This window comes from Anastrepha ludens, chromosome 5, assembly GCF_028408465.1.
Source record: "Anastrepha ludens isolate Willacy chromosome 5, idAnaLude1.1, whole genome shotgun sequence".
NCBI classification, from domain to species: Eukaryota; Metazoa; Arthropoda; class Insecta; order Diptera; family Tephritidae; genus Anastrepha; species Anastrepha ludens.
Genome location: NC_071501.1, coordinates 60,612,773 through 60,629,650, shown reverse-complemented (window position 1 = coordinate 60,629,650; position 16,878 = coordinate 60,612,773). Strand labels below are relative to the sequence as shown.

Genomic DNA, 16,878 nt, shown 5'->3' with positions numbered 1-16,878 from the left:
CGACTCTGCAGTAAAGAGAGAATAAAAATTGTTTGTGAACATATACACTAACATATATGTATTCAAATCCATATTGTCTTAACTTAAATAAAGCGATTTGAACTAAATTCAACACGTGACTAAATTTTAAACTGATTTCACCTGCATTAAAGAGTATACATATTTAACCATGTTCATGCATTTAGACAAATTAATAAAATGACGGCAATAAGCAAATTACTTACAACGAATATATAACCTGATTTACTAGAAGAATATCGAGGTTTGCAAAAAGGGCCCTAGCAATACCAAAACGCTTATGTAATACACTTATGCAGCATTATATATTTTAAAGATCTTCCAGATTATATACAAATGTAGGCATTATTCGCGTTCAATTTGCTTTTGCTAGTTCTTTCATGCGGTTAAGTGCGCTACCCGCCTTAAACCAACCAATTTGCAAATCATTTAACGAATGATTGAGCTTGATTTTTTCGACCTTACTGCCGGTTTTGATTTCGCAGTCGATGGGCTTTCCAGGCGCCAAACTATCTAGTCCAAGTATGGAAATTTTACTTTCAGGTTGGATCTATAAACAATGTAAATTAATTCATTAAAATTCAAACTGCTTATAAACATATACCTTGTCATAATCAGCTGGATTCGCAAATGTTAAAGGTAACAATCCTTGCTTTTTTAAATTCGTTTCGTGTATGCGAGCAAAAGACTTTACTATAATTGCTCTACCGCCCAGATGACGTGGTTCTAATGCTGCATGTTCACGAGATGATCCTTCTCCGTAGTTTTCGTCACCGACAGCAACCCATTTAATACCATTGGCTTTGTAATATCGTGCAACATCAGGAACACCTCCCCATTCGCCAGTTTTTTGATTTTTTATCTTATTCATCTCGCTATTTTCTGAGTTAACAGCTCCAATAAACATGTTATTTGAAATGTTATCTAAATGCCCTCTGTATTTAAGCCAAGGTCCAGCAGCAGATATGTGGTCCGTTGTGCATTTTCCTTTTACTTTAATAAGAACGGTCATATCTACCAAGTCTTTACCATTCCATTTATCAAAGGGCTCTAAAATTTGAAGGCGTTGACTCTTAGGATCCACTTCCACTTTCACAGCTTCCCCACTCTGGAATATTATTTTATTTTAAAACGATTTTTATTATTTTATTTTTTGGATAATGTGGAAAATATACCTTTGGTGGTGCGTCAAATGTATCCATTCCAGGGTCAAATCCTTTCGAAGGTAATTCATCACCAAAGGGGGCTGCCAATTTAAATTTCTTCCCATCAGACCCGGTAAGTTCATCGGTTAATGGATTAAAGTCTAATCGACCAGCAATAGATAAAGCGGTGACTAATTCAGGGCTAAAAATATACAAATGTCAATCAATATGCTCAGTGGGAAGTACTTTTAGTAGAATGTACAAGCAGCAAAAAATTAAAAGAAAATAAAAAATTAGAGAATTCAATTCATAAATTTTGTTGGATTTGGGGTGTATTTGAAGTGAGAAACCTTTATCTTATTTTGATTCATATATTATATTAACAGAGCAAAATACCATCTGAAATCTATTGTTTGTGTGCCGATAGTGGTTTGTAAAAAAGTTTAAGAGCCTACGGGCTCTATCACACAAGTCATGTTGACCAAGCCATATAGCCACAAGTTCAAAAATTCATTTCTCGAGAAAAAAAAACATATCTTATAATTATAGAATTTTGTAATGAAAAGTTAATTTCAGCAGGACTACATTTTATGATATAACATCGGATTCTAGCAATGTTGACCACTTGTTTCTCATCACCAATAAAAAGAAAATATTGATCGAGCAAAAACTTACATAAAAAGTTTTCAATTACGAGGTTTATTTGTTCTTTTTCCAGTGAGTTGGAAAATTCACAAAAGATGGAATTAACTCATTAAAATATTCGCTCTTGAAAATTTTTATGCGATGATTTATTAAGATTTTCGACGTAGATTATCGAGACAGGCGTGCATCGATCAACTTACTTACAACACTCGGCATTAAAGCACCTCTCTTAGCCACTGTGAAATGCTGGTATGAGTTCCAACGTGGCTGTCGATCCTTGCAGTACGAATTTCGTGAAGCCCGTTCAAAAACAGTTGTTGTATAGAAACAATCGATGTTGTGCGTCAATTGATAAAGCCAGATCGTCATGTGACATATCACGATGTAATGGCATCTTTGGCCGCTAGTGGGATCAGCATAAATTTAATATTGCATCAAAATTTTGTCGCCCCGAAGATTTGTTCTTCTTAGATAATTTATAATTTAACAATTGCCCAAAAATGGACTTGTTGTTTTGTTGTTGTTGTAGCAGCATAAGCATTCCCCATACTTACATACCGGTAATGCTGCTGGAGTGACAGTCCTTGACCGGATACCGGGTCGTTTCGGCAACATAGAACCGACTGTCGTGGAAACGCGTGGACTCGTGTCGATTAGTGTAAAACATTTTGAAGAAATTCAGCCGCGGTGGTTCAAAAAGCACGTTTCTGAATCGTGGATCTATCCATATGAGCCACAAACAAAACAGCAATGGAGAGTATGAGTGTTCCCCGACGAGCATAATCCAACAAAAGTTGTTCACGTTAGAAGCACCTCAAAGCCTGTCTTTACAGAAAATCTGTCATGGCACAACAGTACCTCTAGTGAAACTTAAAACAATCAATTCTAAATGGTACACAGCCAGAATAAAGGAAAACCAATCACCGAAGTAGAATCATTCTTCACCAAGACGATTCGAGCACTGACGTATCGGCCCACACAAGAAAGCTTTTGAGCACTCAGAACATCGGCGTAATGGGTTATCCGCCCTACAGTCATGCAAAAAAAGAAGAAGGCCTAAAATTCCGGATAACATGGAAACCGCTGCTCTCGTTATCACACTGAAAAAAGGTTTGCATGGGATAAGGCAAATTCAGAAGGGTATTGGGCAAACGTAGTGATCACGATTGAATAATTAAATGTTACTTTTGGGTTGCATACGTAGATCCTGGTTAACTGCTGATAATCGACACCTTCAAGGAACTGTTAAGCATTCAGTTAAGGTTGATGTTTGAGGCTGCTTCTCTGAAAAGGAACATAGTTTTGGCGAATAAAATTTACCAAAAAACATTATTACGTCAGCCGTGAAGATGTTTGGAAGCCAGCCAATCTTGAATTAGCCAACCTTGAATTTTACAAGAAGACAACCATCCCAAGCATCAAAGCAGAAGTTGTATAAGAGTGGAAATAGGAAAATGGGATTGAAATGTTGGGTTGGTCTTCACAGTCGACAGATGCCAACCGTATTCAAAATGGTTGGGCATTAGTTAAGGCCGGCGGGCCAATTAGATGTCCTAAATTCAGTAGTTTTCGCGAAGCGTTGTAGGATGAGAAAAAAAACAATTAGCCAAATGAAGTTTTGGGGATAGTTTAATATATATTTGAACTAAAAAAAAAAAATTTGTACAATCTCCAACAATATATTGTAAGCCGAGTTATCAATAGATTCCCAGAGCGCCTTGCCACTGAAGTATCCAACTTCTGTACAAGATACAACTTGCAATTTTCATCTGAAAACAAAAAAAAAAAAGATTATTAATTTTGATGTAATTATCTTCGATGTGAACTAAGGAAATTGGGAGAAACACGTAAAATTCGAATTTTTGGGGAAGGTAGAAAAAAAGTGGTTTTTCAAAGTAAAAAAGTCGCTTAAAAAAAGTTTTTGGATGTTTTTTTTAGTTCACATAGAGAGAAAACAATACTGAAGATAACGCATTTTGAATGAAATGAATAGCTCGCTTAGTTTTTTTGCAATCGTGTACATAAATTAGGTAAAATCGTGAAAATGAAAAGCCGAGAAAACGCGCTTCAAAGTTTTCGATACACTACAACAATAAGCGCACGGTTGCTCGGCGCCGCACTACGCTCGGCTCTGTAGCTCTGCAAATACTTGGAATTTAACTCTGAAAATTTGTGTCTAATGTTCTTGAATATCTAAGCTATTGATTTCAGGAAAAAAAAAATCGCTTTTTTTGACCTTTTAATTGGCCCGCCGGCCTTAAGCGGAAACTCAAAGGAAAACAAATGAAGACGGTAAAACAATTTTAGTTATCAAGACAAATTCGGCTAATTTAGAGCTGATTACTTTCACAACTTGGGCAGAAATAAGAAAAAAGTATGACTCGAAGCTCCTTCCCTCCTATCTCTTTCCACCGGGCTGGAGGCCAACTTGGCTGGGAGCCCATTCCTTCAAATAGTCCAGTCGCAAACGGAGTATACAGAATACCTGCCGACCTAGGGAGGAGTGGACCGGGGGCAACACCTGGGGACAGGGCCTCGTTAACCTGTTCACGGATGGCTCGAAGTTGGACGGTAGGGTTGGAGGAGGAATATTCTGCAAAGAGCTCCCCATCAAACTCAAATTCAGGCTACCGGATCACTGCAGTGTGTTCCAAGCAGAGGTGGCCGCAATTAAAGAAGCAGCTGACTGGCTACTTACTTGCGTAACAACTGTTAAGAGGGTAAATATTTACTCCGATAGCCAAGCGGCCATCAGGGCCCTAGGCTCTATTATGGTGCATTCGAAGCTGGTCAGGGAATGCCTGGTCTCACTCTCGATTGCATCAGAATTCTTCGACATAAAGATAATTTGGGTACCTGGTCACAGTGACATTGCAGGAAACTGCAAAGCCGACGAGCTGGCCAGACAGGGGACCTGTGAGGCAATGTGCCCGCGAAAGGAGAGGATCGGGATCCCCTTGACAACCTGCGCTCTACTCCTGGAAGGATGGGCTATGCACCAACTCAGCGAACGCTGGGCAAGTACACGAACGTGTAGGGTCGCGAAGTCCTTCTGGCCACGTTTGGATAGGAGGCGTTCGAGGGATATCCTGGGAATGACAAAATGTCATCTCTCAAATTTCGTGGGCATCATCACGGGGCACTGTCCGCGAGGTACACATGCCGTGAGACTCGGAATCACTTCGAGTCCTTTTTTGCGACAGCTGCATGGAGGATGAGGTGGAATCATCTCAGCATATGCTCCTTAGCTGCCCAGCCTTCGCGGGACTAAGATTCAAGTATCTTGGTTCTCATTTCTTTTCTGCGCCTGCTGATATAGCAGGTGTTGATAACAAAAATCTGATGAACTACATCAGCAGCATAAAGAGGTTAACACAACCGCGGACTAGTCACCGTTCGTAGTCCACAATCACTCACCACTCCCCCATCCCTTCCCTTCCTCCCCCTTCTCTGTCCTTAAATGGTATCACAAAGGACGAACCAAACTATTTCGTCCAAGTGGGCCCTACTCTCTGGGCAACCATTATAACCTAACCTAACCTAACCTGCCGACCTTATGTATTATTCTTCCTTACAGGAGACTGTGTGCGAGTGGACCATCCTTTACTCTGCACTCGTGGGTCCAAAAATGGAATTTAAAAAAATACATTAAAAATACAGTCCTGTTCTCCAATTCAGCTTCTGCCAATGCTCAATCTCTGCGATGTGGCGCTACTAAAGCTTTGGTAGGACCTCGCCTGAGCAGCCGAAAGCGTTAGGTCCGACTATTTCTGCTCGTAGTCTTAACATACAGATTGCGAGTTCTGCCGGGACAGCAAAAACCGGGGAGGCACGTTTTGATAAACACATGCGCCCAAGATAATGAAGCGGTCAGCTTGTCGCATTCTGCATAGATTCGCGGCTGTAGTAGAGGATTCTTTATCAGAGATGTATAAGGCCTCGCGGACTTGGGCAAAGTCCGTCGATCTCGATGGGGCTAGCACCTCTCGTGTATCCTAGGCAAACACCGAGGGACTAGCTTCTAAACGGCAGAGGTCCTCTGACGAGTAACCTGCAGCTAAGAGACATAAGCTATCTGAGCATATTCAAGGGCCCCTATGGTTAAAGGGGGAGGCAAGATGTTAGGTATCGTGGATAGCGTGAAGGAGGACTGTGGTTTTCCTAAAAATCAGTGCAGGAATAACGGATTTATAGTTTTAAATGTCTTCGTGGAAAGATATGTTATGCTGCACTAACGGTATTAACTGTACATTCAAATGGTATTAGGGTACCAATAAAGAATTGGTATTATTAAAAGGTTATTTGAAATAAAAAAATATTGTACCTTAACATAAGGTACATAAGGATCGGTAAAGTTGCTTTTCGAAATTTTTAAAACTTGTACTCACCTGGTAACAAATGAGTGCGTTGCAGGGTTGGCATCATTTCGTCCAGTGAAGTTTCGGTTGTACGACGTAACAATTGTATTTTTATCCCCTTTTTTTATATCTTTGCGATCCCATTGCCCAATGCAGGGCCCACAAGCATTCGCTAAAACGGTGCCACCAAATTTTCCAAAAACTTCACCTATACCGTCCCTCTCAATGGTTGCACGAATCTGTTCAGATCCAGGCGTAACGTTAAACGGTATTTTTGACTTGAGACCATGACTCATCGCATCTTTTGCTATATTGGCACAGCGACCCATATCCTCATAGGAAGAATTGGTGCAAGACCCAATAAGACCTACTTTGATATCCAATGGATAACCATTTTGTTTCGCATTTGCACCCAATTTACTTATTGGGTGAGCCAGATCAGGCGTAAAAGGCCCATTAACATGAGGTTCCAACTTATCTAAGTTAATTTCGATTAATTCGTCATATTCACAATTTCCATCTGGAGTGAAAAGTTGTTTTTTATATTTATTTGCTTCGTCAGCAATGCTGCCTCGGCTAGTAGACTTCAGGTATGTGGCCATACGATCGTTGAATGGAAATACTGACGTGGTGGCACCGATTTCAGCTCCCATGTTACAAATCGTTGCCATACCAGTACAAGAAATAGAATTAACACCGTTTCCGTGATACTCGATTATAGCGCCAGTGCCACCTTTTACAGTAAGAATGTCAGCTACCTATAGAAATGTACAGGTAACATTTAAAAAATAGATAACAATGCAAATTCCTATAATATTACATTTATATACTTATATAAGGTGGATAAATCGGAAACGGAACTTTTAAAAAATAAAAATTCAGAGCATTCGCAGACAAGGGCCCCATACCAAATAGGAAGAGTTTTCAATTTCTTTTAAAAGCACTATGTCACTGACCGCAACGCTCCAATTTAGAATAAGATAAAATTTTATATATAAACTTCGCGAACTCATTAATTTTGTTTATATCAATATCAGCATTCGTTCAAAGTTTCGTACGTATTTTGTTTATTAAACAAAGAAGTTGCATTAAATTTTGTTTTCGGATAAAGGTTTATTTATTTATTTAAGATATGCGGGCGTATATTTAAGACTTTTGTGATACATCTATTGTATGGGCTGGAATGGAAGCTCCAAAATTTCAAAATTTAAATCCAAGACAATAAAGTGCAAACTTAAAACTAATTGTCAGATATATTAAGGCAATAAGACTAAATATAGGACTTTTTTCATGACGAAAATACAATAGGAGGGGCGGTAGCCCTCATTCCCTGCCAAGGGGCTACCGCTATCAGAAAAAAAAACTTGTTCTATCAATTGGTGTCGCGTGCCCGGGATTTCCAAAATAACAATCTCATACATTATTTTAAAGTACTTACAATATATTTATAGTGCCTTATTGCTAATGCATAATTATTTTCTACTACGTTGTCGCCAACGGTCTCACATATCAGAATACTTATTGCCAAAGTGTTATCGCAATACTTGCTAAGTGTCGTCGCACTCATATTGAGTTACTTCGACAACGCATTGCGATGATACTTTGATGAGTAGGGTAAATTTATGCTGACCAATTAACTTCGACTTTGTCGATTGAATGGTCAGGTGATATGTTTACGGCGTAATGGTTGAGTGACGTAACTTGCGTAACATTGCACAGTTGAGGAGCGGAGGCTTGTTGTCAATCTTCGAAAAAAAAATTGTACAAGCAACATACCCAGCTAAATAAAGGATGATTTGAACGTGCGGTGAACTCCGAAGGATTCAGCGAAGTTAATTACATATTATATAATTTATAATCCGCAAAGAAAGGGGCTTCCCCAAAACTTCAAGCGTCCTGAAAAGGTCCATACAAGGTAATTAAAAAGATGAATGATGTGGTGTATCGCATACAGCAATTCAAAACTCGGCAAGGGAGAGTCAAAGTAGTTCATCTAGAGAGATTGGCTCCATTTGGTTCGAAGGATTTGGTGTCTAATCGGGACGATCAGACCGCGAAACTATGCAAACGCACTGGCATGAATAGCGAGCGAATGAGATACTAAAACAAAACATGAATTCGCCGTGGCACAAGGTGGCGAGACAAAACTCGCCAGAAGTTACGAGTTGCCAAATCTAGAAATTACGATTGCTATTTAGCACGTTATTATGATATAAGCAGGGATGCACGCGTTTTAATCGAAAAGTAAAGCATTAAAGCAAGTTTTGTTGCCATTAATTTGTGACTTTTAACCTTAAAACCTAACAAATTCGTAATAATATGCCATATTATTTGTATTGTTTAATTTTTCTTCACAAATCTTTTAGCTTGCAAATTGAACGCAGAATAATGAAGTGCTGACAAATATAAACACAACAAATCAATTGTTGATTTATAGTATTCGCAAGTCGCTACTTATAGATAAGGGTTTATGAATGGAAAATTTAAAATAAGAGATTATAAATTGAAAATCGCATATACAAAAATAGCAAAATAAAACAAAGCAAATAAAAAAATCGTTTTCACGTGCAATCTTATGATCATATGTACCTTTAATATAACGTCCTTCGGTGAAGTCCATCCGCTGATTTTTCCTGTTAGATTAACTCCGATCACTTTCGGACACTTTAATTCCCAAGGAATGTCAGCCATAACATCAACAGCATCTGCTCCACCTACACCAATGCAAAGCCCACCAAGGCCGCCTCCATTTGGGGTGTGCGAGTCAGTGCCAATCATTAGCAGTCCAGGAAAAGCATAGTTTTCCAAAATGATTTGATGAATGATTCCACTACCGGGCTTCCAAAAACCGAGACCGTATTTAGCGCATGCTGAAGCTAAAAACTTGTATACCTCCTTATTGAGATCTTTTGCTCGAGCTAAATCCTCCTTTCCTCCAATTTGAGCTTCAATCAAATGATCGCAATGCACCGTTGATGGTACTGCAACCCTTTTCAAGCCTGAAGAAATAAATTGTAAAAGCGCCATTTGAGCAGTAGCGTCTTGCATAGCTACGCGATCTGGTCGAAGTCGTAAATATGAGGTTCCACGCTCAATGGGCTGGTTGCTCGGGTCATCCAAATGTGAATATAATATTTTCTCAGATAACGTCAGTGGTCTATTCAGACGTTGCGATACAATCTTTAAAGTTCCAGTAAGCTTCTCATATGGCAGGAAAACATCAGCATCGAATTTTGACATTGCAACTTTTGAAGCTGTGCAAGTTGATGCGTGGAAATGTCGGGAATGAGTATTGGGAGCATAGCGGGCTATATTACGCACCTAAACAAAATAAATAAAAGCAAAGACATTTAGGAAATTATCAATTCGGTATGAAATGTGTACGAGTATACCAATTCAAATAATCTCGATGAAAGATTATTTATACGAGTATACTAATAATTAAAATCTTTGAAATAAAATAATATTTTATTATTCTTGTAAAAATATTATTCGTATAGTTCTGATTTGAAATGGCATTGAATCTAGATTAGGTTACAGTGGTTGCCACTCTCCATGAGGGTGCGAGGGGTCCTGCAGGTCCATTGTGATACTACTTGTTTGGGTTCAGGTCTCTCCTTCTAATTATAATGTGCAATAGTGGCATTTGGTCTGGATTTTATGAACTCATTAGATATTATAAATAAACCAAAAAAAAAATTTAAATAAATATTGTCCGTCTTGGAATTTTCTTATTATCCCAAGTAATTATTTGCTATGTTCTAACAATCCAACAAAAAATACCTGAGCTCTGATTTAAACTTAAGGAAAATGTACAACTTGTATGTTGAAAGGTGCGAAGAAACCCATACAACAGTTCTCAGCGAGCGAATATACAGGAATATGTTTAAGGATAATTGTAATTTAAGTTTTCATCACCCACATAAAGATACTTGTCAAAAATGCGATGACTTAAACATGAAAAATAAAACTACCCTGAGCCTAATGAAAAAAGTAGCCTTTTAGAAGAACATAGCCTACATTTGAAAAATGCAGAACTGGCTAGAAAAGCTTTAAAAGAAGATCACAACTTATCGTTAACGAACCCAGATAAATATTTTGCATTTTCCTTTGATCTGCAAAAGGCCCTTCCATATCCCAAATTAACAGTTCCTGTGGCTACTACAGGGTGGGCCATGTAAAATTTGCTTTTTGATTCGGCTATAAAAAAACAAACTAATCAATATTTTTTCAAACTTTTTTTTTTATTTTGAAAATTGAACATTGTCATTTATGAATGAAAAATAATATCGTTCAAATGACTGCCACGACTGGCTTTACAGTAGGACGTTCGATCAACCCAATTTTTAAGCAAATTTTCGATTGTTTGGGCTCCATTTTCATGAATGGCAACTTCGATTTCGTGTTTTAAAGCATCAATCGTCTCTGGATGATTCGCATAGCATTTGTCCCCCAACGGCTCCCCACAAAAAATAGTCCAACGGGCTTAAATCACAGCTCCGATGCGGCCAATTTCTATCGGAATTTCGGCTGATTATTCAGTTTTCAAAAATGGTAGCTAAAAGTTCGAGTGTAACTTTGGCAGTGTGACAAGTTGGACGGGACAGGACGGCTGTTGAAACCAAATGTCGTCCATGTCATCCTCTTCAATTTTTGGAAACAACTCGTTGAGCATGTCACGGTAACTCTCGCCATTTACTGTAACCGCAGCTCCCCGCTCATTTTGAAAAAAATGGCTCGATGATGCCGCCAGACCAAAAACCGCACCAAACAGTGACTCGTTGTGGATGCATTTGCTTCTCTACAGTAACGTGTGGATTTTGTGAGCCCCAAATCCGACAATTTTGGTTATCGACGTAGCCACCGATGTGAAAATGAGCTTCATCATCAGAAGAAGAAGACTCACCACTTTGGAAATAGGTTTTCAATATTTCCCAATTTTGTTTTGTGTTACCATTCTCAAAAAAATAGGTGGTTCAAAAAGCAAACGCTATATGGCCCACCCTGTATAAGCAAAACATGTATGTTCTTAATGAAGGCTTTCATAATTTTCATGACAATAAAATTCATATGTATGCATGGGATGAAACTACAGCATCTAGAGGTGCAGAAGAAGTAGCATCTTCCCACGACAGTCGGTTCTACGTAACCGGAACGACCCGGATTTATATCCGGCCAAGGACTGTCACTTCAGCAGCATTCCCAGTATATATGGGGATTGTTTATGCTGCTACAACAAGTAGCATCTTGCTGTCTAAAGCATATTCAGACGATAGCAACTCAAGATCATGTCATAGCATACAGTGACATGTGTACCGGACAAAATCGCAATACTAAGCTCGCACTGAAATGGTTAAAAATTGTTCAAGCAGACGATAATAACATAAATGTTATTGACCACAAATTTTTACTGTCAGGTCATCATTCATTTCTTCCAAACGATAGAGATTATGCAGTTGTGGAAACAGCCTTAAAGAAAAAGGTCAATTATACACTGCTGAAGACTATTATAATGCAATAAAGACATGCCGTAAAAACAGCTTTATTTTGTATGAAATGAAAAGAGAAGACTTTGTCTCAACCAAACCTCTTAAAGAGGCAACACTCGTATCAAAAAGAAAAAAAAATACGGACGGATAAATTGTTAACTGGCTTAAAATATGTTGGATGAGGTTCAATAGGAACGAACCTCACAAAATATTTTATAAAATTAGTATGGAAGAAAATGCTCCATTTAAAACAATTTTTTTAATTGGAAAAAGAGGAAGACCAAAAAATTTCAGAACAATTGATATGTTACAACTTTATGAAACTTCAAGGAGCATAACTAGAGAAAAATATAATGATATTATAAGTTTGTTACCTTACATAGCACCAATTCACCATAAATACTACAATACGCTAACTGTAAAATAAAACTAAATATAATTCTTCTTTTTTCTTTTTTTATTTAAAGATCTTAATGAAGTGATTTTCATTTTTATATTTTTATTGTTAGTGAAATAAACTTCTAATAAACTTGGTTTTTACTTTTTACATAAAAATCAATTTCAGGTAAGCTTAATGTCGATAAAAATATGTACTTTAATTTAATTTGTTCTAGTTTTTATTTTTTGTAATATAATATTTTTTAAAGTGGTATAAGTCCATGTGGAGTTAAGAAAATGGTAATTTCGACAAATATTTTTAGTAATTATTATTTAATAATAAAATTTAATACGTTTATAGCGTAAAAAACATCTCTAGAATTTATTAAAGTTGGTCAGTATTTTTAAATTGATTCAAACGCAAATTCAGTTAGGTCCAAACACGTTTTTTTTTGTTTTAGCCCACAATTCCTCAAAACCTCGGTTGCCTCGGAAGTGTCAGAGTTAGCCGGTCATATGAGGTCTGTGAAGGCACATAATTTGCTATGGAGATCCACCGATACTAGCACATGATATCTATATTTTCTTTTCTCGTAATAATTTTGCATTTCTTCTGTTCAACGCCAATGCTATAAAATTTCTAATTATTTTCACAGGTTGTATGTTCTTTTCTCAAAGTGCTGCACTTTGACCAGACAAGAATGCAGCATTTTCTACCCTCTAAAAAAGCGGTCGATTTTCGGTTTCCATATTTCCCCTTTTGTGGGGTGAACTTCAGGCCGGGCCTACTACTTATGGACTGCAAGGATGAGAAGACCGCGGAGTGGTTAGCAGGCGTGGCACCCAAGCTTGCGGCGTGGAAAGGCCCGCAGTTTGACACGAAAATGGGAGGCGATATACCCCCTGTGCACAATGTCACAGTGTACTTGCCGCGGGGCGCAGACAAGTCTGCGAAATATGCAGTAGCATTATGCTGAAAGCGCAGAACAGCAGCTTGAAAACTGAAGCGTATTCTGAGCAGCGATGTTGAGGATGCACGGCTCAGGCTTATATAACAGGCTGGCATATTTGGAGTTTGCAACTTAAAAATGCAATTTAATTGTTAATTTATGGTATATGTCAATAAAAAGTGTTAGCGACGTGTGTGTATGTTACACTGTTTTAATAATTATTAAACTAAATGTGAAAAGTGCACTTATTGTATCAAAATTTGGTGAAGGTAAAAGCAAATTTTATTAACAAATAACTTAAAAACTATTAGTAACCGAATAGTGTTGGTGCTAGTTTTAGCAAAATAAGCACCAAATCAACATCTCCTGTGAGTTTCATTGGAAAATTCGTAATATTTCTCACAAAACAAGTGACGGTCAATCAGAAGGAGTCTTAGCCAATTAATTATTAATTCCAAACTAATAATAAAACTAAAAATAAAGAAATTCACTTCCTGATGTATGCTGCAGAAACTTTTCATGAATCAAAATAGATTAGATTCCTCAAGAAAAAACCATCGATTTTATCCGGCATAAAAAATATAGTCTTAAAAAATTAACCACAGCAATATACAAATTCGTATTGAAGTTGAGTTTAATACGAAACCAAAGTCATGGCTTAGATTTTTTTAATGAAGTGAAATATTCTTATGACAAAACTTGTTTAAGCGAAAAGTGCAAGAACCTTTTTCCTTTTGAAAGGTTATTTCATGGTTAGATAACCATATCCTTTGAGGTTATGACAAAGATTGCAATCTTAAAACGACTGAAAATAGGTGCAAAGTAAAGCAAACAGATTTATGGGATTCAGCAGTTTTAACTGTTACGAAGCAAAGATAATAAAATATAATTAAAAACAATTAAGACCAAAAATGTCACTTACCGGGCTGTTAACATATCTCAGAAATTGTGTCATCATGAATGTCCTTATAATAACAGCTTTTGAAATAGAGAAACGAAAAAGTATGACAGTAATTTTCTTCAAGTTCGAATAAAACAATAATTTATGTAGATTGCCACAGCTATTTCGCTACTCAAATGTTACCTCACAACTACAAAACAAAATACCCCAACAGAACTTAGCAATGCAATTGTTAGGGACACAAATTCAATACGATACTATTTTCTATTTCCTATTACTCGATACCGATATCAATCGTTCGATAATTTTGAAGTGTTTTTTATCGAACATTTTAAAGTACGTTCACATATGAGTAATTAACAATAAATCCACAAAATTATTCTACCCGTTCACATATGGCAGATTACCTTCATAATTGGCATTCAGCTGCAAATACTATTTTGAAAGGTTTTTCGGCTAGGTATACTTCTGATTAACCGTTTGCTTCTTTTGTGAGAAATATTACGACTTTTCCAATGGAACTCACAGGAGATGTTGATTTAGTGTTTATTTTGCTAAAACTAGCACCAACACTATTCAGTTAATAGAAGTTTTTAAGTTATTTGTTTCTAAAATTTGTCTTTTAATAAATTATATCAAATTTTGATATAATAAGTGCACTTATCACATTTATTTTAATTATAATTACAACTGTGTAACATAGACACGTTTCTAACACTTTTTATTTATATATACCATAAATTAACACTTTAAATAGCATTTTCAAGTTGCAATTACCATATATGTCAGCCAACTTAACAATAACTAAATAAATATAATAATATAATGAAGGTCTCGCGATTTTTTTCCGAATTTTCACCAGCAGCGCTATTTTTTTGTTAAATAATACCTACATAAATGTATATATATAACATATATTATATTAATTTTTTTTTTAAATAAAGCATATAAATATGTATATATACATATCAAATATGAATAATATAGTAAAAATTGGATAAAAAATAAAAATACATATAAAGATATGTATGAAAAATTACTATATAAATATATATGTCAATGTTTCTAAATATATATATACACTTAGGCAAATATAATATAGAAATAAACCGTAAAATTTTTATCTTCTAAAGAGTTTTAGATTGTTTATTTTTAAGATGTCTGGCTGCACTTCTGCTTGTAGAAATAATCAAAATAGGAGAATTGTTGGTTAATTTTACAAATTTTGAAATCAAATAATATAAAAACTGCAGCCCACCTGATGGTGACCTTTTTTTTAAATCACGGTTAACCAGATGGAAATTTCCCCGCAAGAAACAAATAAAAGAATCAGATTATCTCCTGATGCGTTTAGATTGTATTTTAACAAACTCATTAATTCTATGGACAAACCAGTTACAGCTAAAGAAATTATTTCAATGCTAAATAAAAAACAAATGGGAGAGCACCGGACTTAGACGGGATTCTATATGAATTTTTTCGAAAATGCTAATATTGAGTTTTTTGACGACTAAGCCAAAACGTATAGAAGGCTATAATTAGTCCTGCCATATGTTCTGTTCCAAGTTAAGTCCGTTATAGATATGAAATTATAATACTTTTTAATAATGTTAGTTTTATTTAATTTTGCAAATATAATATACAAAAAAAAAAAAAATAATTTTGTTCCGAAATGGCCACCATTTTCTTTTACACAAGCCTTGAAACTATGAAGTCATTCACCCTTGACGACTTATAATACGTTCACATATAAGTAGATGATCTACTTGTTCGTACTTAACTCCCGATTTGTATTTAAAAAGCAAGATTTCCCATACAAAATTTCTCTCTCATAATCTGAGACTATAATATAATCTTATAATATGTTCACATATGAGTAGATGACCTACTTTTTCGCGCTTAACTCAAAGTCCGGAATTAAAAAGCGCGACTTTCCATACAATATTTCTCTCCCAAAATCTGAGATTATAAAATAATCCTAGACAATAACGATACTTTTCGACATACAACCCTGTGTTTTCTGCGTTATCGATAAATATTACTACGAATATAAGGAGAAACAGCAAAATAAAATGAACGCCGCCAAAGAAAACAAGTCTGTAAACATAATTCTAATAAAATTTTTGTTATATATTATTAATTAGGGACTCATTTTATTGGAAAAAGCAATCGCATTGGTATAGAGAGGCGGTCGAGTTTTTTTGGAGTTGTGGGAAGAGAAGCTGCCGCAACTACGAGACTGCAAAAGAAATACGCATGAATATCCAGACATGGCCGTGCAAATGGCGACAAAAGGCTTTGTGTTCTAGTCAAGGTGATAAACGAATTATTTTTATTTTAAGTTTACAGAATACGAATTTTAAGTTTACAGAAGGAATTGTTAGTACTTTAAGTAGGTTTAATTAATTTAATAATAAAAAAATGAATTGAAGATAAAAACGAAGCGATTGATTCTCGAAATTTTCCCTCGCTGACGTTGTGGTCTTGAGTATAGTACGTAGGTTCTGGTTGATCTCGTTGATTTACGAATTCGAAATTTGTTTGGCTTTGGATCCATTCGTTGTTAATGCTATCACTACGTTCATTTACAAAATTGTGCAAAATACAGCAACATTTTATTATTGACGATGCATTTCTGATGTCATTATCAATGCCTTTACCAATTTTTTTAAACCTTGCTTTCAAGTGGCCCAAAGCATTGTCAAACTACTCTTCTAGACTTGGAAAGTTGGTAATTAAAAATCTTTTCGCTGTATCCAGCCGTTGAGTTGTAAGGGTAAGGCTTCATTAGAAACTCTCTAAAGCGAAACTCTGAGTCTCCTAGCACAACGACTGGAACATTTGCACCAAAAATTGGTATCGCTGGGTAAATACTTAGGGGCGAGCTTATCCCAGACCGCTGAACAAGAATCCTGTAAAATATTGCATACTCTTCCTTTTGATACTCGGAACAGTCTGCCCATAGTCCTGTATTCAGCTGAAGAACCAAGCGCA

At 36.3% G+C, this 16,878-nt stretch overlaps 1 protein-coding gene and 1 long non-coding RNA gene across 3 annotated transcripts; one reads left to right on the top strand and one right to left on the bottom strand.

The window, feature by feature from the left end:
* Positions 1–304: 304 nt before the first annotated feature.
* Positions 305–14,144, bottom strand: LOC128865287 (probable aconitate hydratase, mitochondrial). 2 transcript variants are annotated; one of them, XM_054105458.1, is made up of 7 exons: positions 14,068–14,144; positions 13,906–13,961; positions 8,756–9,487; positions 6,197–6,924; positions 1,194–1,365; positions 623–1,126; positions 305–568 (listed from the first exon to the last, which is right to left on the bottom strand). In XM_054105458.1, the coding sequence occupies exons 2-7, from the start codon at positions 13,939–13,941 to the stop codon at positions 374–376; spliced, it is 2,367 nt and encodes a 788-aa protein (XP_053961433.1). In that variant the 5' UTR covers positions 13,942–13,961; positions 14,068–14,144; the 3' UTR covers positions 305–373. The 2 variants fall into 2 exon arrangements, with proteins under 2 accessions (XP_053961433.1, XP_053961432.1); XM_054105457.1 differs by having other exon boundaries at positions 13,906–14,112.
* Positions 14,145–15,808: 1,664 nt separating this feature from the next.
* On the top strand, positions 15,809–16,241 carry LOC128864592 (uncharacterized). The gene is made up of 2 exons (XR_008454715.1): positions 15,809–15,979; positions 16,051–16,241. It is a non-coding gene; the product is annotated as an uncharacterized LOC128864592 (long non-coding RNA).
* Positions 16,242–16,878: the final 637 nt, after the last annotated feature.